The sequence below is a fragment of the Hibiscus syriacus genome, unplaced genomic scaffold, assembly GCF_006381635.1.
Source record: "Hibiscus syriacus cultivar Baekdansim isolate YM2019G1 unplaced genomic scaffold, ASM638163v2 tig00110457_pilon, whole genome shotgun sequence".
Taxonomy (NCBI): Eukaryota; Viridiplantae; Streptophyta; class Magnoliopsida; order Malvales; family Malvaceae; genus Hibiscus; species Hibiscus syriacus.
This window is the reverse complement of record NW_024062744.1, coordinates 1,292,089-1,313,239: the sequence shown is the minus strand read 5'-3', so window position 1 is coordinate 1,313,239 and position 21,151 is coordinate 1,292,089. Positions and strand designations below refer to the sequence as shown.

Genomic DNA, 21,151 nt, shown 5'->3' with positions numbered 1-21,151 from the left:
AAATATATTAATTCTCAATCATATAACATAATACTCAAGTTAATCCAGTGGTTATACGTTGGGTACCATATCATATGAAAGGTTTCGGGTTTGATTCTCAAACCTTTTCATAATCATCAGGGTTTAACAGTAAAGTAACCGAGAAATTTTTTTGTGGTGAATAAAATGGAAGCTTTTCGATTTGGATCGTTGAAGTATAACGACTGTAAAAGTTAGACGACCATTAGTATAGTTTATCTTAAATTCTACTGATTGATCGATTATTTTATAATCCATGACCAAAAGTACGCTTTTTGTTAACTCTTTCATACTCCGATCCTTCCAAATTAAAATACCCAAAATATCTGTGTTTATATATACAGTGCAACGGCTTTTCCTCCATTTTTTCCCGATTGAAGAATATCTGGAATTCCTTTATAGGGTTTTATATATAATTTGCCAGCCTTTTTTTTAAAAAAAGAAAAAAGAAAAGATCGTGTCAATCGGCAAATAATTGTCGGTGGTTGATGGGTACATGGCGAAGGAGGCTGCTAATTTTGGTTTTCTGGTGGAGGCTAACGTCCGCCGTCTTCGTTCCCTTCAGGGTTCCGTTGTGTCCCAAGGCCTCCGTTCCCGACGCGATCTTTGACTTCCGAGACTCCTATTGTCCAATTACCTCTGCACGTACTGAATCTATCGAGTTCGTTGGTGTTACCGAGGTACCTTCGCATTCTGTCTTTCATTTCCTTCCTTTTTTCCCCTTTTAATTTTTATTCATTTTATCCCTTTCTTTTGAATTATCTCTCTTTTTCCGCCTGATTTGAGGTTTTGGAAATCATAAGTTAGAAGCTTTTTTATAAGCTGATAAGGAGTAATTTTCCAAAAAAGAAGGAATGTATTTAGGGTTTTCCATTTTGGTTGCTTTAGAAAGGTTGGAGCATGATTTCTCAAGATTAGGGAAAATACGCTAATTATCACGTATGGGCTGAGAAATATATGATCACACACACAAATATCATCCAGTTTTGCATTTTTTTTCATGAATTTGCTGGATTAGTTCTCAAGAATCTTACGATTGATCTTGATGGAATTGGAGATATCTTAAATTTATTTATTTCTATTAGTTCATTGCATTGGGTCTGAAGGAACTAACATTATTTAAACAAATTCATATTCGAAGTTGACTTGAATTATGATTGTACTTCTTTTCTGCGCGATTTAATTACATTTTTTCTTTGATACGGTTAAGGGGGATGAGGTTTCATTGCAAAAGGCGCTTAACATGGTTTACAAGAACAGTCATCAATATGTAGCAGTGCTTTTCTATGCATCTTGGTGCCCCTTTTCAAGTTCTTTTAGACCAAGCTTCAATATCCTTTCTTCTTCTATCCTTCTATTCCTCATTTTGCCATAGATGAAGCAGCTGTCAGGCCAAGGTTTGCGAATGAATATCTGTAATTTGGTAAATCCATGCTATGAGTAATTGAGTATGTATATCTTGCTAAACTGAATTGTGGATTTTGATTTCTTCAGCATACTCTCAAAGTATGGAGTTCACGGGTTTCCTACTTTTTTCCTTTTAAATTCTACAATGCGTGCTTGTTATCGTGGAAACCGGTCTTTGGAATCTCTCAGTGCATTCTATGGTGATGTCACTGGTAAGGCCTTTGCTCTGCAACTTTTGGATTTTTGTGATATCTATGTTTCATTGAGTTGATATATTTAGTGTTTTTAAAGTGGAGATATTCATATGTTTTGACTAATAGCATACTTTTATGTAGTTTTTATTTTAATTTTTGGGTTAAAAATGCTTTATGGTTCTAGTTTGTGCGTCCTGTGATTAACCAGTCTCTCTGGTGCTCAATTGATAATTCTCTTTTTTTGTGTTTAGTGCGTAAGATTATGGATTCAGTAGGATAAGAGTGATATGGTAGTCTTGAGTAATAAATGTCCTCATTTTGTCTTTGTTTCGGCTTACGTAAAGACAAATGTGCCATAGCATCCCACTCATAATCCAATCCAAATTATTGCAATCCTGCTTTTTATCATAAGATCGCATAATCCATCATGGATAAGATGGTGCAAAATGAGATAAAATTAACTGAAGGGGAATCTTGTAGTGTCTTATTAGATATACTTATCTATGATCCTGCTCTCCATAGTAAATACTTCCTTAAGGAGTTTTTTGTCTCTTAATTTTTCCTCCTTTGGGTGGGCTTTAATGATTTATAGTTTCTTACCTCCTTTCATGTCCCATTCAAAATTTCTCCCATCAAGGAATGTAATTTCTGATTCATTTATTTCCAAGATGGGGAGTTTGATTGAAAACAAAGTTTGATGGGGTTTAATAATATTCTACATCGGGGGCTATGTATATCATGCCTAACCTATTTGCTTTGCCATTAATCTTAGCTGGTATTTTTCCCTTTTGTTTTTTTCCTATTTCCCCTGTTTAATATTCTAATGAATATGTTATATTGTTCTAGGCATTAAGAACTGTCTGGATAAAATATCATTGGACAGAATCAGTCACTTGTCGAATCATGAGAAGCATAATAGCACTGAGCAGGAAAGCTGCCCATTCCCATGGGCAAGATCTCCAGAGAATTTACTTCGACAAGAGACATATTTGGCTATAGCCACCACTTTTGTGCTTTTAAGATTGCTTTACCTATTATATCCAACTATGCTTGTAATTGCACAGTTAATTTGGACACTGTTGATCCGAAATGTGAAATTGGGGGCATTGTTGGAACATCCTCTAGCATATCTGAAACGGGCGATTCAACTGTTTAATTCCCTGAAGGAACCTTGCAAGAGAAGCAATTTACAAGGAGCAGTGAATGCTAGAGCATGGGTCTCTAAATCCTTTGCAGCCGTCTCAATCGGTGATGCCAACACAAGCCGTGCTGTGCCAATAACCGGATATCACTAAGGTTGGTGTGGGATGTAGCTATATTTGTTTCCTATGGAATGTTTGGCCACAATCTCTGGGAAGCAGGGAGCCCATTTGTTTCATGAGTTCTCAATACACTAGCTTTGGTGTTACTTTGAATTATGCTATGTTATATTAACCCTGTACTAGTTATTTATAATTGTTGATATGATCTAGAATACATGATGTTTACACATAAAGCGGCACTTCAACTTGTAAATAAGCTACTGCCGATAACCGCAAACCTGTCATCTGGCTTAAGCCCTTTTTGGCTTCGTCAAAGCATGTTTGCAACTTTTTGTTAAATACTAGTGGACCTAAATTCCATGTTCTATATTATTATTTGGAGCTGCAAAGACTAGTTATTTTCACTTGCACCTTTCTGACTGTCTCACTTTAGGGTTCGATGTTGGGTGGTTGTTTAACTTGTTTGAGACTTGCAATTGACCTTTCCGATGGTGAAAATCTCTTGGGTTTTGCTTAGGTGAAATGAAAATAAATTTTGAATATGTTCTACAAGAAAAAGTGAAAGAAAAGGATAGATTATTTTTGTCTTCATTACTGCGAAACCTGTAAATATCCCGTCTAATTGGGTGTGAAGTGGGAGGTTCCGTGGAACCCGCCCCACTGACAATCCCTGTGTACGTGTGCGCGTACATATCAGAATGTTACCACCCATAACCATAATGGGCCACCCATTAACCTCTTTGTTCAGTTGTATACACAAAATGTCTAAAACCAAAATGAACCAGAATTTCCTGTTTGAACTGTTGCCTTAAACCAAGCTTGGCGCCTACCAAAAAAAAAAATCCAATGAGGAACTTAACTTCATTCACTAATGAATCAGCCATGGAGCAAGAAGTCGAACATCCACCTCTATTTACTCGGTAAGAGCTAGCACCAAGCTGTTACGAGATATCCACCGTGGTGTCATCTTTCTTCACAATCTACCAACATAAGACATCCCTATAGGTCAGTACCATCAATAACGATATCATAGGCATCGATATTAAATGAATATGAAAATGTATTATAGAAAGTTCATTGTCCTAGAATACAATATTCCAAAGCATCAATATTCCAAAGCATCAATAACAAATATCCACGATAGCAAAGGGCCAGCATAATACAGTCTTTTTGGAACTGGCATGTATCTGTACTCTTGTACGTATAGCTAGCTGCATTTTCCCTAAAAGTTACCCTGTAAAAAATGAAGGTCCACAAAAATGAAAGCAAAACCAGAATCTATAGTTTCAAATCTGTATCTGCAACAGTTTTATGAATGTAATATACATTCCATGGTTGTACATGAGCACGAATTATTGATGATAAGGAAAGTCTTTTTGCGGCTGTATTGTGCAACAGAAAAGTACTGTCTCCAAGCAAAATAGTTTTACGCTATAGGACATTAAAGCAACAACATTATAACATTGATTATATCATGTATTTCTAATGAACACCTACAAAACACACAACTAAAATTACCGATGGAAAGGAAAAGCTTCATCACTAGTTGCATTCATGGAACTTGCTCGAATCAAATTTACATGAAAAAATATAAGTTATCAGAGAGAAAATGCAGTGCATGATCATGAAGACACCAGGCAACGTAAATGCATTTAAAAATAACTTGAAATGCTTGAGTAAAATATCAGCCATAAAGACCAGACAGAGCATATGTTATCAATACCTGTGTTATGTATTGCTTAATTCTCTCAGTTACGGTGCCCTCCATTGCTCTCTCGGCAAGCTCATAAAACATAGTAGTACCTTCAGGGCCACTGACCTTGTCTTTCTGCAGATATCTACAAGAAGAATACAGGAATAGCCATTAAGAAACTGTCCAAGTCAACTGGTTGTTGAAAGTAAACAGCATTATGAACAACGAACTATCGAGTAGGCCCTAACCTTTGCTGGACAAGCATGTCCAATGACTGCTTCACATTTCCAAGTATTGGGTGGTTTCCATCGGTTCCATGCAATCCCATCCTCTTCAAATGATGCCAAAGGTTCTCTGCACAAGTGGATTAGTTCACGTGCAGGAAAAAATAAAATCATATTCAATCCATAATTCATCAAGAAAACACTATTAATCATGTGATAAGTTGATAATTAACTTTCAGCCAGATAAATTCACTCGAATGAGAGTAATACCGGACAGCCTAGAGCCTACCAAGCATATGATCTATAAATATACAAGACAAAGAAAAAGCAGATTCACCCAAGAACACAGAAAGCTTGGCCTCAAAAGTTCATACCCAAAATTTTAAAGCTCATATATTGATCAATAAAGTGTACCTTCCGCAATTTTGCCTCCCGCAAGCTGCACGATACTGATCACTACAAAAGTAAAGCCAGTCATATGAGACGTATTCACATCCTCAACATATTTCTTACACATCAGCAGGTAACTGACTTATGATAACATATGATTTGGCATCAATTCCACCTTGAAAACAACAAACATCATCGAAATTAAAGTTAGAGAAAAAATTTATACGAATCCAGAGAATTTCAAACAAAGGGTGGCAATACGTTGTTACTTTGTTGAGATAACCGGGACTGGTTTGTGGAAGAAGGGCGAGATCTTTGAAGTTCCCTCAATTCGTAACCAAAGATGGAGGAGAGTTTCTCTTTAGCCTGGTTGATGATATAAGCAGGAAGTGAACGATGACGATAGTTTTTAGTGACTAATTGAGAGAGCTCTTCCCTTTTAATTGGACATCCTGAGTTCTGATGCGTTTTAAACAGTATGTAACGAATTACTTCTGCAACAAGCTTGTCTTTTTCCTACCAAAAACAAAATCAGCAAAAGAAGCCAACTTTTTAACAGATTGGGTTATACATTTCCAAAGGTATTAGCAGAAACTGAAGCAAAAGAAGAAAAAAAATACCTCTTTTGATATGTCGAATTGAGAGAAACCTTCACCGGGATTTTCCATTTTGCACTAAGGACGAGAGAGGGGGTTAGTTTCGTGTCTGTTTGGTTGAGAAGAATAAAAATCCTCACGGGAATTTGGAGAAAATAATGCTAAAAAACTTAACCCTAAACACTTCAATGTTGGTTGGGGCCTGGGGGAGAAAGTTGAGAGAGCGAGGAAAGCAGTAGGGTACTTTGGGTCGAATAAAACTCGACTTAAATAAAAAATATTTTTTTAAATTTAACTTGATCTTATAATTTTAATTTAATTTGATTAGAGTTATAATTCCATAAATTTGATTTAATTTAAAAAAAGTATAAGATTAGAGACGAATTGTAAAATAGGATTCGAATAATTCGGAATTTTAATAATTAATGGGTTAGTTTTTTAAATTCGAGTCGAATCACTCAATTCTGTATGATACATAGAAAATATGAAGAAATATATATATATATATATGATTATAGAAATTCGTTTAAATTCGAATCAATTAACTCGATATTATACGAGAATACCGTCGTAGCTTCTTAGCTAGTTTCTTATTGTTTATTTCTTCTTTTTCATCTACGGTATTCAAAAAAAAAATTCTTAAAGATGCCTTCTAATTGCTTCTATCTCTACCCTATATACTTGCTTTGTTTCTGATAAAAAAGGGTAACTTACAAATTAATAAGTGAACTTTCTTCTCTCTCTTATTTTGATCATTGCTCTTTAAAACTTTTCAATTTAATAATTAAACCTTATACATTGGATTTTTTTGTCACTCCATCCTTTTCTCAGTTACACTTTGATAAGGCGACCGTTTTAATATGGTAGTACGTGATTCCGTTGAATGCTAAAACTCCATCTTCAAGCTGCCCATCCTTGATTGCATATCACCACTTCAACACAGGTGCCGTGAATACATCCTTTTCATCCCACTGGTACGGGGCATTTATCAGAACTCAGCCAAACTGGATACCTTCATAAACTCAATTTCACCATGCGTGTAAAATCATGTGTTGATGATGAGCCACCGTCGAAAATTCGTGCTTGGTGGTCGTATACTCCGTCATCCCTAACGAATGCTTGAGAATATGAAACGGATGAGGCCCGAGGGATCTAAAAGGGTAAGCAAGAAGTTCTTTTTGTTCGTCTTCTCAGGCTTCTCATAGGGAGACCCTCCTCTTTCTAAGACCAAAACATTGGTGGTTTAGACGGTTGCAACCAAAGGACAACCAATGATTCCTCCACTTACTATGATGTAGTCGTGAAATGAGACTCGAGGAGCTGAGATTGATTCTTGAACAAAATGTAATGTGGTGATGCAAAAATTAATAATAAGATATAGGGTGCTTTAAAAGATGAAATTTAGACTTCTTTTAGTCAAATACTCCCATATCAGAATAAAACTACAAAATCAGTAACAATGTAATAGTCTTCTGCAGGCACGAGCCATGCATCGTCGAAGAAATTTATTCCTAGCAAATCATTTCAAATTTAAATCTATCTACGTTAAGACACTAAATCGAAACCATGATGTTAAATATCAAGTATCCATGCAACCAACACCAAACCTAGTTTATGGTAACACAAGGAACAAGACACTGCAAATAATCCCCACCATTAGTGGAAACCCTCCATAACTTGATCCATCTCATTTTTGTGTCCTTGAAAAACACAGTTGGTAACTCTATGATCCGAGAAAGCGGTCGTCATGAACACCAACACCGACATGCCGGCATGAACGAAATCCATAAGTCCAACCTTGTACGTGTTGTCTTTCGGGGATTCCACTTCGAGATCAAGCTCGAAAAGGGTCAGCCCTCTAGGCGTCATGAAACTTTAGTAAACCGTCTTGTCGGGACCTCAAAAACTGTCGGTGAAAGAGCTACGTTGTATTGATACGGATACTGGGACAAGACGGAAAACGACAATTCCTAAAATTACAGGGTATGGAACAGTAAGGGTACAACATATAATTTTTTTTAAAGATTATAATAGATGTAAAATGTCATAAATAAAGTCAACACTTCACTGAAAATAGAAAAAAAATCCATAAGTAAATCACAATATTAGAAAATAAAATTCATAAAATCAATACTTCATAGAAAATTTAAATCCTAGATTTGAGAATTTTGGCCTAAATCCCTAAATTATTTCCGTGACCAAATTGCAATTATTGCAAGTATGTAACTTGTTTCGTAAACTCTAGAATATTTGAGGACTAATTATGTGATTATACCATTTTATTATAATCACAAATCCCAGCTTTATTTTAACTTCCAGCCGTGCCTCCCCTGTTTATTTTTCTTCTTCCTTTATTGATTCACGAACGTCACTCGCCCACATCTCGTCGCGTCCCCGACGTCCTTACTGAGCTAAGGTAAGTAGGTCGCCGTTCATCATCCAAAAATCTCCCATTGTGACACCAACCCTCACCGTCGATGTGGGGCTGGGTTGATATGGAACCTGCGAGCTTTGGCTCCTCTCATCAGTAGCTGTCATGGGTCGATTCGACCGCTTGGAGACGCATGTGATAGCCACATGCCGTCCTCAGGTAAGTCTTGAATGTCCCCGAGTTCGTTCAACCGTACCCCACCACATTGATACGTTTACAGTACGTACCCCAACGGTCTCCGTGTTGGGATGTATCATGTACCTGAAACGAGATCCTTTGCCATCCCGTGCTTCATAGGTGAAGTGTAAGAAGAAGCAAGAGAGAGCACAGAATCCTAAGAGGGAGTAAACCATGATGGTATATGGATGCAAAAACATCATGCGTGGTAGTCGAGGGGGAGAGGATATCGGTGTAGGGTTTCCTCGTGGTGGTGTTACAGTGCAAACTTTGATGCCAATTCCATGGTCCCATTTTATTTTAGGGTGCTGTTGTTACAACATTAAAACGAGCACGATTTTTTCCTGTTTCTTCTTTTTTCATTTTGACACCAGCTCTTCTACCGTAAACTATCTAAATGGTCACTTGGCTTTTAGGGTGCTAATGTTTTCATCATCCAAATAAAATACTTTCAATTTAGCCATCATTGTTGAAGTGTTTTATTATTTTGGTCACCTAAGTGATAAAACCCTAACGAGGATGAACATTTTTGTCACCTAACTTTTAGACGTTAACATTTTGGCCACCTAACGGTGATTAATGTTTTGATGCCTAACGTTAGTGCCTAAAGGTTGGGTGGCCAAAACGTTAACCATCGTTAGGGATTTAACACTGGATGACTATAATGATAATTTTTTTTAACGATGATAACTAAATCGAGAGGATTTTATTTTGAATAATTGAAATATTCACAACATTAACAGCTCAGTTAACAATTCAACCAATCAACTAACAAACACACCTGCGTTTAACTAACTCTTTAACAGTTGTGATAATCCTATGATGAACCTTATCATTAATTTTTTACTGTTTAATACTTTGGATTGACCATAGATTGTATATAATTATGAAATCATGCCTTTCGAAGTGAAAGTAACATTTGTTCGAATTGCACGAACCATCTTACCTCAATGGTTAAAAGGAATTGTTATTATTCCTAGAAGTCATGGGTTCGAGCACCAGCGATTGCAGCATGGTGATTGAGCGTTCATTGTCAAATGGTTGAGAGTGTTTAGAACATATATTACTTTGTAATTACCTTAGCTTAATAAAAAACATTTGCTCGAATTAATGGTAGGTTGAAGTGTATTATATATTCACAAGCTTGTAACTATTTACTTCTCTAGCGTTGTTCCTTGTGATCGTTTGGCATGTTGCCATCAGCTAATAATTCAACAAAGTGCAGTGGTAGACACTTTGTTGAGGGAAACAAATTGAATAAAAAATTATTTAAATATCAACTCAAAAAACATGACAACGGTTTGAGCAAAATTAGATTACAACTCAAAAAAGGGGAATGTAGAATATCAAGGTTTTAGTGGTAATGAGAGGTTCATATTCTCAAAGATTTATTGAATTTAATATATATTTATACTATGTGGCATGTTCTTAAAGCACGACACTTTCTTTTTCTTTTCTAACTTTAGATACCAAATTGAATAAAAATTTCTTTAAATATCGACAATGGTAATTCGGTATAACATTGAGGGCCAAAATTACATTTAAACCACGATTAATAGATTTACAGACATAGAGGTGGAGTAGAGTGCAGACTGCTGAGCTCATGGTGTCGTCGGAATTTAGAACGGCAGACCCAAAAAGAAAAGAAAAGAGAATAAATTCAAGGTTCAACGATAACTGTTCCTTTGGTTGGTGAGTCTCCGGACTGACCCGAGCCTACATTTGATTTTAATTGATAAGTCTCTCAACAGAATTTTTTTATATATACAAGGATTTGAATTTGAGACATTATTTAAAGGATATCAAACTACTTATCACTTGAACTAATCTCGTTAATTAAAATATAATTGTTAATTATATAGTAGGGTTAAATTTTTATTGGCCCTGATCAAATAAAAAGGCTAATGTTAGTGAAACTTTAGTAAAAAAATATAATTTAGTGACTAAAATAGAACAAATACAATAAATTGATGACTAATAATACAGTTTATCCATTTATCCTCTCATTATTTCAACTCGACTCGAGAGAGAGTGTACAACCTTCCACTTCCAAAGCTCTTAAAACTACTTTTGCTGTCGTTGTAGAGGAATCGAAGACTATTTTTTTTTCTTTTCATTTAATTAGAAGCATTTATTGTGTTGTTTCATGTTTAATAGTTTTGAGAGTGGAATTAGAGAAAATCCAAACAATAATGGAGAGAAGCACTCCTGTGAGAAAACCACACACTTCCACTGCAGATCTTCTCACTTGGTCCGAGGACTCTCCTCAACCCGATTCCTCCGCCCGCCCTCACCAGGTTCTTCTTGTTCTTCTTCTTTGAAAAAAGTTCTGTTCCGCTTGTTATTTGTGTTTTTGATTGATTTGTTTTTTTAATTTAATGACAGCCGTCTGATGGGATCAGAAAAGTGGTGTTTGGAGGTCAAGTGACCGATGAAGAATTTGAAAGCTTAAACGGTGAGATCTACTTCGACTTCTTTCTCTCCTTATAAAACTCATCTTCTTTTTCCTTTTTTTTTTCATTTATCTGGAAAGATTTTTAAGCTCCATGTTTATATAAAATAACTTTCAGAAGCTTCGAGGTGTTTTGTATTTTCTAAACTAAAATGGAAATCTCCACTTCAAATAACAAGCGCGAAATTTAAAACTTCTGAAGTTTGATTGTTCTGTTATCATGATCTATCGGATCTCCGTTCTGATCCAACTGTTGAAGGAGATCTAACAGTACCAACTGTAACTATTTCTAATGTACCTAATAATAACGTCTCCGTGAATCTAAAGTTCTCAGTGCTTCCGAACTTAGTAACGCTCTGCGAGTTGCAAGGCTCATTGATTTTAATATTCATATCTACATAGCATTTCTTTTGCCAAGATTTTGATTGTTTATTGGCGCTTGGCATTCTTATGTAAAGCTCGGTAATGCTGTTCAAAATTTGAACAAGATTAAGATTTTTAACTGATAAGCCCTTAAACTTGTGGGATTTGAAAAGGAATTTGTGCCTTCTTCGTTTCTATTCATTTAGTTTTAAGCTGCTTATTCATATGTCGGAATTCCAGGAAACCTTGTTCCGGAGATAAAATGGAGTGGGATTTTTGGAGCCAACGGAGAAAATGATGAATCAGAACACGGCACTATTAATCCTGCTTCAAACGGCAAAACTGGACTACGAATGTACCAGGTATGCTTTTCCTAATTCATTAATAATATTTTACTAACGTTGATCCATTGTGTTAATGTGGCGATAGGATGCTAACGTGGTTGTCCGCGTGCGACTGATAATGGGATAGAAAAATCTTAATTGATTGATTTAATTGATTTTTTAGGCATAATTGATTGTTTAACAAAGTTCGGGGAGATAATTAATTTTAGGGTAACATATATATAAATATTTCCCAAACTTTTAGGGTTTTTGTATTTTGGTCACCAAACTTTTAAAATTTGCAATACAGTCATCAAACTTTTAGTTTGATTTCAATAAAGTCTTTATCGTTACTTTCCGTTAGTTTTGCTGACGTGTCACTTAAATGCCGTTAACTCCTCTCTCTCCTCCTCCTCCCCCTCCTTCCATTGAAATGCAAATCTAAGAAATCCCACAGCAAAAATCAAAACGAAAAACAAAATCCAAGGACACCCATTCCCCAATTGCAACAATTTATCCATTACCCCCCCCCCCCCGAAAAAAAATCAAGCAGAAACTCATTTAAGAGAATCCATTACTCTTAACATTCAAGACTCATTTTTTCTCTTTACTCATAAAATCTAACATGATGAAACAATATCTTTTAAGTTTCTAGGCTTGATTATGGTATGCTCAATTTGGCTAGTTAGATAGATATCCCTAGGGGGGGAAATTGATGAAACATTTGTCTTTATGATCCATTGTTTGTCCTTGAATATCAAGATCCAATTTTTACTTAAATCTACAAAATTCCAAGTTTCCAACAAATTTCAACAACAAATCACCAGAAAATAATACTATTTTGATACCATTAAAATGCAAGGAAACAATAATCAAATTTAACACACCAAATTTACTCATGAAATCTAGCAACACATTCTCTTTTTCACCATTAAAAATGAAAAAAAGCTCCCTTTTTCTCTCGTTAGAATTGCATAACAAAATAAAACAACTTCAATATCCCATAAACCTTATCCATAGAATGAATCAAAAGCCCAAAAACTCATTTTTAATTTCCAGAAAACATCTTGTCGTTTTTCTAAATACCAACACAATAAATGGGGAAAACCCCAATCTTTACAATTACCAAAGATTAAAAATCAAATTTTAAACCAAAGGGTAATAAAATTAACCTAAAGACATCAAACCATATTCAAGATAGGGTTGGCGGGATTGGAGTTTTCGTTTTGATTTTGCTGTAAGATTTATTGGATTTGTATTTTAATGGAGGAGGAAGAAGAACGAGGAGGAGCAGGAGGGGAGAGAGAGAGAGAGGAATTAATGGCCGTGAAGTGCCACGTCAGCAAAAACTAACGGGAGATTCAATGACTGTATTGTAAGTTTTAAAAGTTGGGTGACCAAAATACAAGCTCCCTAAAAGTTTAGGGACTTTATATACTTTACCCTTAATTTTAATTGAAAGATTTTACTTAATCTTTAAGTTAAAATTCAAAAAAATTAAGAGAATATTAAAATTTTAAAAAGTATTTCTAAGCGAGTCTAATAAGATCATGGAATATAGAATTAAATAAAAGTACTTGCCCATCTTTCTAAATCAAATAAAATAGGTGTATGATAATATAATCCACTTTCTTTATTGTCTTACTTATTCTTACTTTTCTTATTATTCTATTGTTCTTGTCTTCTAATTTAAATTTCTAATTTTCATTTTTGAATTTAATAAAGAACGAGTTTATTACAAATTGTTTAAAGATTCAATTCGTTAGAATCCGATCCGAGAACAGGGAATTTTAGTAAAAATAGAATTTTCGGGAGAGATAGAAAGATGCAAAACTCTATATTTATATTCTATATTTTCTATATTTGAATTATATATACACACGCAAGCAACAGAGGAAGATAAAATTCGTTTTTATTTGTCTCACGAAATTCGAATTTCATTCCACAGAATCACAGAAGGAAAAATTTGATTTTTATCTTGTTGATAGAGGTTTACTCATTAGTAATATCGAATAATAATAATTATCCACAAAATTTGTTTTTCGACAAGTCCATTTTACGTCACAAAGTCAAAGCCCATTTATTATTAAAATATTGATAAAATTATTTAAAAAAACATATGAAATTCAAAAATAATTTAGTGAAATTTATAACATTAAAAACATCAGAAATTGTAAAATGATAGATTATAAATATTTAAAAAATATTTATAAAGTATTAAAATTTTTGAACATTTTCGTGAAAATTTGTTTGATTGTCTTTCGTGAGTCTGAGTTTACAACTATTCGTTGAACGTATTTTCAATGAAATCAACCTTGTATTATTAGAGTAACTATAAAATCTAAATTTTACTTCGATTTTCTATCCTAAATATTAATAAGCACACCACAAGTTTAATTAAAAAAAATATTATATAAAAATATGTGACAATTAAATATACACACACGTGGTAAGGATCATATTAAACAATATAATTTTTTTTTAATTTTACATAAATTTAGGACTGTTGGATGAGTAAAAATAGTTAACTAAGATTAACAATAGTAAATGAGAAGTTATTCACTGGAAAAAAAAATAAAGAGTTAATCTCAACCATCTATTTTGACTCATCCAACGGTCCTAAATATGTTACACAATGAGAAATTCTTTTAGTTTTATACAAATTTAAGACCGTTGAATGAGTAAAAGTAGATGACTAAGATTAATAGTAAAAAACAATAAAATATTTACTTGAAAAAAAACAGAGAGTTAATCTAATATATATATATATATATATATATATATATATATATATATATATATATATATAATATACAAATTAAACTTATAGCAAGAACATGTAATTAGGGTGAATAAAATTTAGTTGTTATTCCTATAGGTCATGTTCTAGCACCAACAACTGTAGTAGGTGATTAAGCGTTTATTATCAAATAGTTGAAAATATTTAGAATAATTAACGTAGAAAAAATAATATTTTTAAAAATTCAAAGTTAAGTGGACTGAATTAATAAAATTAGATAAGTAATTTAATGTTTTGAGTTAACCTTTTACGGTTAAAATATCTGAAAAACATATTAACATATTGGTGTAAGTACTCTTTGGGTCCACGATAATATTCAGCGGTGTATCCAAAGTATTTCGAGGGTGACACGTGTTCATTTAAAAATCTGATTTTTGTAATATTTATTAATTTTATTGATAAGGCTCATTTTAAAATTTTATTTATCCTTATCCATTTAAAAAAATTTATTATTAATATACGTGTGTCCACCTCAAAATTACTTAAAGTTTCGCACGACTTGTTACACTAAATTGGTTCTCAAATTTTCATTAATATTTGGTGTAATAAATCGAAGGAAATTTGAGTTTTATTGTTACCCTATTATAAAATTAATTCTACTAAAAGTATGTTGAAAGAAGAGGAGTAGACACAGCCTAATAAGAGATTGTTGAAAACTTTTTCAATGAAATATCAAATTTTTTAATACTTTATAAATATTTTTAAATTTTACTTTATATATTTATAACTTATCATTTTATAACTTTTGATTTTTAAAATTTATAATATTTTATAGGGTTTTTAATTTTTATAAAAATTTCAATATTTTTAAAATTTTAATAAAATTTATAATTTTTCCTTAAATATTAAAAATATTTTGTATTTTCAGTTAAAATCAATTATATTTTTGAACTCGACTAAAAATCAATTAAACTCTTTTGTTATTTCATCATTCACATATGGATTGTTATGTCATCAGAATGAATTGTGGCATTAGCATAGTTAATTGGCATGTCAACATCGTAACAGATAGATCATCAAAAGATGACTTTAACACAATTAAATCAGTTTTAAAAAAAACTAATATAATTAGTTCTCAAATTTTCATTAATATTTGGTGTAATAAATCGAAGGAAATTTGAGTTTTATTGTTACCCTATTATAAAATTAATTCTACTAAAAGTATGTTGAAAGAAGAGGAGTAGACACAGCCTAATAAGAGATTGTTGAAAACTTTTTCAATGAAATATCAAATTTTTTAATACTTTATAAATATTTTTAAATTTTACTTTTATATATTTATAACTTATCATTTTATAACTTTTGATTTTTAAAATTTATAATATTTTATAGGGTTTTTAATTTTTATAAAAATTTCAATATTTTTAAAATTTTAATAAAATTTATAATTTTTCCTTAAATATTAAAAATATTTTGTATTTTCAGTTAAAATCAATTATATTTTTGAACTCGACTAAAAATCAATTAAACTCTTTTGTTATTTCATCATTCACATATGGATTGTTATGTCATCAGAATGAATTGTGGCATTAGCATAGTTAATTGGCATGTCAACATCGTAACAGATAGATCATCAAAAGATGACTTTAACACAATTAAATCAGTTTTAAAAAAAACTAATATAATTAAAAAATATAAAAAAATATTAATTTGAATTTACTACCCATGCAATTATATTTCATGCCAGCGTTTAGACATGTAATCATAATACATTTGTATCAAGTAATCTTTCCTTAAAGATTTTGAGGTTTGGCACTGTCAGGTCAGCAAGGACTATCTGGAATTAGCCACATCTCATTTGCCGAGGAAGAGAGTATTTACCCAAGAAGCCGACTACTCTTCCCGAGGTGGCGAAGCAGCGTGAGCTAAGTGGAATACTAGAAAGCGAGGATGCAAAGTTGAAGAAGCAACTCTCCGAGGCAAAGTGCAAGGACCTCTGTGGACATGACATCTTTGCACCTCCACCTGAAATTTTACCGAGGCCAACAACAGTACGTGCATTGGCACTGAAGGACAATTTTGACATGGGAGAACCTAATACACGTAATGTAAGTACATGTTAAAACTCTTAAGTCTTAATTGTGTTAAAATCCATAATTGTAGGCATATATGTATTACGTATAATGTACTACTAGGTTGTTGGTCATGAACTATCGTATGCCTTTTTTTGTATGGATTAGTTTGGTAACAAATAGCACTTAAGATTGTTTGGAGTCCATAGTTCCTATTTGAGGTTTGGTTTTTGCAGCCATTAAGCACTCAAGTTTGTGATGAATTAATTACCTTTTTTATCAATAATTAAATATGAAATTGAATTTGGATGTTATTTTGTAGCCTGCTGGAAGTAGCATGTCAAAGTGAGGAGGCTGCAGTTAAGACGGCAAAGAAAATTCATAATCAGAAATTTGCTGAGCTCTCAGGAAATGGTATATTTAAGGGTGATGACCCTCGGGGTTCTGCCGAGAAGCCACTCAGTGCCGCGAAATTATGGGAGATGAGTGGCAGTAACATCTTTGCCGATGGGAAGGTGGAGTCTCGAGACTACTACGGTGGCATACGCAAACTCCCGAGCGGTGAAAGCAGCATTGCTCTGGTTTAGCTTCTTGTTAGCTCTCCAACTCTCTTATATTACTTCTGCTGTGTCTGGTGTTCATCTATAGTGGGGTGTGATTATATTATATGACTTTTCCATTGTGGGTTTTGGGATTATGTTTTAGGTCGCGTTTGGTTCGCATAAATCCCTTGGAATTAGGGGGAATTAGAATTCAATTCCACCACTTTCCCATGTTTGGTTCAAGTTTTCCAAAGGAATTGGAATCTCTCATGGCTTCAACTTTCCATCAAATGAGGAAAAGCAAATTCTATCCATTCTATGATGGAATTCAATTCCCTTGTTGGAGGGAATTGAAATTTGATTATACTACCCTCATCAATCTTTTGGTAACTTATTCATATATTGAACAAAAATATTTTTTTATTATTTCGGATCGGGTTTCTAATTCATATATTCGGATCGGGTCGAGTTCGGGTTTAGGGTGAAAAATATCCGACCCGAAAATGTATATAATTTTATCTTATATATTTAAGAATAATTATAATAATACCCCTCTATATATAAATTTTTTCAATTAAGTCACTGTTTTTATTGAATAAAAATATTTTTTTTATTATTTCGGGTCAGGTCGGGTCGGATTTCTAATTTATATATTTGGGTCGGATAAAACTTTATTTTGGTAGGGTCGGGTCGGTTTTTTTTAAGTGTGATATTCGGGTCGGGTTTAGGGTGAAAAATACTCGATCCGACCCAACCCAAAAAATATATAATTTTACCTTATATATTTAGGAATAATTACAATAATATCCCTCTATATATATTTTTTTTCAATTAAGTCACTGTTTTTATTGAATAAAAATACTTTTTTATTATTTCGGGTCGGGTCAGGTTTCTAATTCATATATTCGGGTTGGGTCGGGTGAAACTTTATTTTGGTCGGGTCGGGTCTCGGATGGAGGTTCCCTTGTTCTCGGATTGGGTCGGGTGGACCAAAAACCTGACCCAACTCGACCCATGGTCATCCCTAATTGGGATGATTTTAACTTATGATGTTTATTAGCATGATTTTTATAATTTATTAAAATGAATAATCAATCAATAAAATTAAAATTTATTTTTTAAAAATTTTTATAATATATTATTACATGTAATTTATAAAACAAACTAAAATTAAGCAAAAAAAAAACAAAAAGGGCAATCCTGTTATTTTACATTACTAAAATCAAATTCATCTGGCATGTCTGCGAACCAAACTGAATATGGAATTGAATTCCAATTCAATTCATGTCAACCAAACAGAATATGGAATTAGATTTCAATTCCTGACAGATTCCAATTTCTTCACAGATTCCAATTCCCTCATAAACATTCCAACGAATCAAACGCCACCTTAGGGTTAGCAGGTCAACATGAGCTGTGGACATATGCTAATTGCTCTCTTGTCCCTAATCTTGTGTTTTTCTGTACCATCTTGGTGAAGGCCTTGGGCTATTTCAGATTTTGATTATGTTGATTAGTGCCACATTTAATCATTACATTGTTTTCGTAAGTTCAAAAATTTGACCTACATACTTGGACATATGTACTAACACTACAATTTTTTTATTTGTGGATGGACACATAAAATGAATTATTAACCGAAAGAAATTCGAATTTTATGATATGCACTTGCTCATCTTAAACCCTACTTCAAAGCATACATGACTCGTTACAGTCGTTGGTTTATATAACCCAAATTACTAACAGAATGAAACGAGTCAACAAACTAACAATTTTCTAACATTGATTAAACAAAGATTGACAAACTAATTCATCTACTTATCTTTAACATGATTCTCTAGAGGATTAGTCCATAATGAATGTTTTGAAGAAACACTGTAAGTGTGTTTTTGAGAATTTCAAAAGTTATGTTTAGAGAAAGTTTGAAGTAGTCAATATAAACTATTTGAAGAAAAGAATAACTACAATAATATTGTATGCGAAACGTCTATGACAATCTATAAATTAAAAAAAAATGAGGAATAAATTTTAATATTTCTTAAAAGACATTGGATTTGCAAAATAAATCTTAATATTAATATTACAACTACACTGCCAAATATTAATATTACTCACTCCAACTCCTAGCTTTCGGATATGATCTAATTGCGTCAGGTTACCAGTTACTTTCATCACTGCTTACGCTCTCTTTTAACTCCCAAAGCTAAAAATTAAATCCTACTTTGTTTGAATGAGAAACATTATTCCCAAACCTCATCATCATACCTGAAATATATATATATACACACACACAAACACACACATGCTCATCCTGAAATTTAAATTTTCTTCGATTAGTTATCTATTTTATTGATAATATCTATCTTAAAATTTTATTTATGTTCAACCCATTAAAAAATTTATAATATTAATATATATGTCTATCGTTAAAAAATATTCTAGATCCGTTATTGGTGTATATATATATTGTTGGAAAAATGGTAGATTTAATTGTTGGATTTAATATATATATTAAATTTATATTCCTTTTGACTATTGCGAATTAAATATAATATTTAATTTGAATATTAGAAGATAATTTCTCTTTTAATATGTAAATTTAAAAAGGTATTTGTAATCTTTTTAACTTTGAATATTAAAGATAGTTATATATTTTTGTACATTTTAAATTAAAATAATATTTATTTAAGTTTGAATGATAAAAGGGGTTTTATCTTTTGAATATTTCAAATTCAAGGATATTATTATATGTTTAAAGTTGAATATTAAAATATATTTGGTTGGATTAAACCTCTCTTGAAAATCTCCTATAAATAGTGAGTTAAACTGTTAAGTTAATCATAAGTTACAAGTTTTTCACAAGTTTTCAAGAACTTCTCTTATCTTGAAAAAGTTTTCTCTTCCACTAGTTTTTTTGGTGATAGTCGAAGGCAAGAATCGTTCGTGATCTATGTAGATGTGTTACTGTAGCTGATCATAAGTTGTTGTATCCTGAGAGAAAGACAACCAACGAACTCGAGCATCAAAGGAATGGCCGAAAATTTGTCTCAAGGAAATTGTGCAGCGAAGGCCGTAACTGATTCCGATCTCAACTAATCAAAATAAAAGGAGTATTTTTCTTTCTATTTAATTTTGATTTACTTTACGAAGTTTAACTTCTTTGTTTGATTTTCCCATGTTTGATTTCGTCTCAGATTGTTACTTCGGTTAACAATCTTAAGACTGTAAACTCATTCATTCCCTTTAATTTTTATAATGATTTTATTATCATTATTATTTTTCTATATTATTCTCGGATTAACTATCATTTTTAACAATCTTAAGACATATTTTATTTTCTTATTTTTCTAAGATGATATATAATTCGTGAGTTTAATCCTTTTTGTGTACAAAGAAAGTGCCAAAAATTCGGTAAAACAAATACTAGGCGAAAATCAAGAGAAATTTATGCCAAAGTCCCCAATCCTAGCCTTGTTAAGGACTTTAGGCCCATTTCATATTGTACTGTTGTTTATAAGACTGTCACCAAAATTCTAGTAAATCGTCTTTCTTCTGTCTTCCCTGATATGATAGCCCTGAATCAAATTGCATTTGTGAAAGGGAGAAGCATAGTAAACAATACCCTCTTTGCCCAGGAAATTGTGAGGGGTTACTCAAGAAGCAAAGTCTCCCCTAGATGTGCCCTTAAAATAGACTTGCAAAAAGCCTTTGATTCCTTAAATTGGGACTTTATTGATGTGATTCTACATGCCATGGGATTACCTGAGAAATTTATAGGCTGGACTTGGGTCTGTTTAGCTAATCCTAGATACTCAGTTGTCTTTAATAGCAGTCTTGTGTGTTACTTCAAAGGTGCTAGAGGTGTAAGGCAGGGTGGTCCCTTATCACTCTATATTTTTGTTCTAGCTTTGAATGTTCTGTCTAACTTTCTTAATCTGGCTGCTGCTAAAGGAGTTTTGAGTTATCATCCTAAGTGCAAGAGAATTAGTCTAACCCACCTATGTTTCGCGGACGACCTCCTCATTTTCTGCAAGGTCTCTATAGATTCTGTTATGGGTGTTCAGGCTGTGCTAGATTATTTCTACTACATGTCAGGGTTAAAGTTCAATGCCAGCAAATGTGAGATGTTTGTTGCTGGAATTCCTGGTGAGCAGCTCATTGCCATTAAGATGATCACTGGTTTCAAATTGGGTAACCTCCCAGTCAAATATTTGGGAGTCCCATTAGTTAACAGGAAGTTGACTGTGAAAGATTGCCAAAGTCTCAT

The 21,151-nt window shown here is 32.9% G+C and overlaps 1 protein-coding gene, 1 long non-coding RNA gene and 3 pseudogenes across 2 annotated transcripts; 3 read left to right on the top strand and 2 right to left on the bottom strand.

The window, feature by feature from the left end:
* Nucleotides 1–382: 382 nt before the first annotated feature.
* Nucleotides 383–3,127, top strand: LOC120126320 (annotated as a pseudogene).
* Nucleotides 3,128–3,716: 589 nt separating this feature from the next.
* LOC120126310 lies at nucleotides 3,717–6,007 on the bottom strand (annotated as a pseudogene).
* A 1,206-nt stretch (nucleotides 6,008–7,213) lies between these two features.
* Nucleotides 7,214–8,595, bottom strand: LOC120126276 (annotated as a pseudogene).
* A 1,860-nt stretch (nucleotides 8,596–10,455) lies between these two features.
* LOC120126256 lies at nucleotides 10,456–11,737 on the top strand. The gene is made up of 3 exons (XM_039144488.1): nucleotides 10,456–10,689; nucleotides 10,778–10,847; nucleotides 11,448–11,737. Exons 1-3 carry the CDS (start codon nucleotides 10,585–10,587, stop codon nucleotides 11,582–11,584), a joined length of 312 nt encoding a protein of 103 aa, XP_039000419.1. The 5' UTR covers nucleotides 10,456–10,584; the 3' UTR covers nucleotides 11,585–11,737.
* Nucleotides 11,738–16,148: 4,411 nt separating this feature from the next.
* On the top strand, nucleotides 16,149–18,329 carry LOC120126257. The gene is made up of 3 exons (XR_005516444.1): nucleotides 16,149–16,378; nucleotides 16,665–17,047; nucleotides 18,279–18,329. It is a non-coding gene; the product is annotated as an uncharacterized LOC120126257 (long non-coding RNA).
* Nucleotides 18,330–21,151: the final 2,822 nt, after the last annotated feature.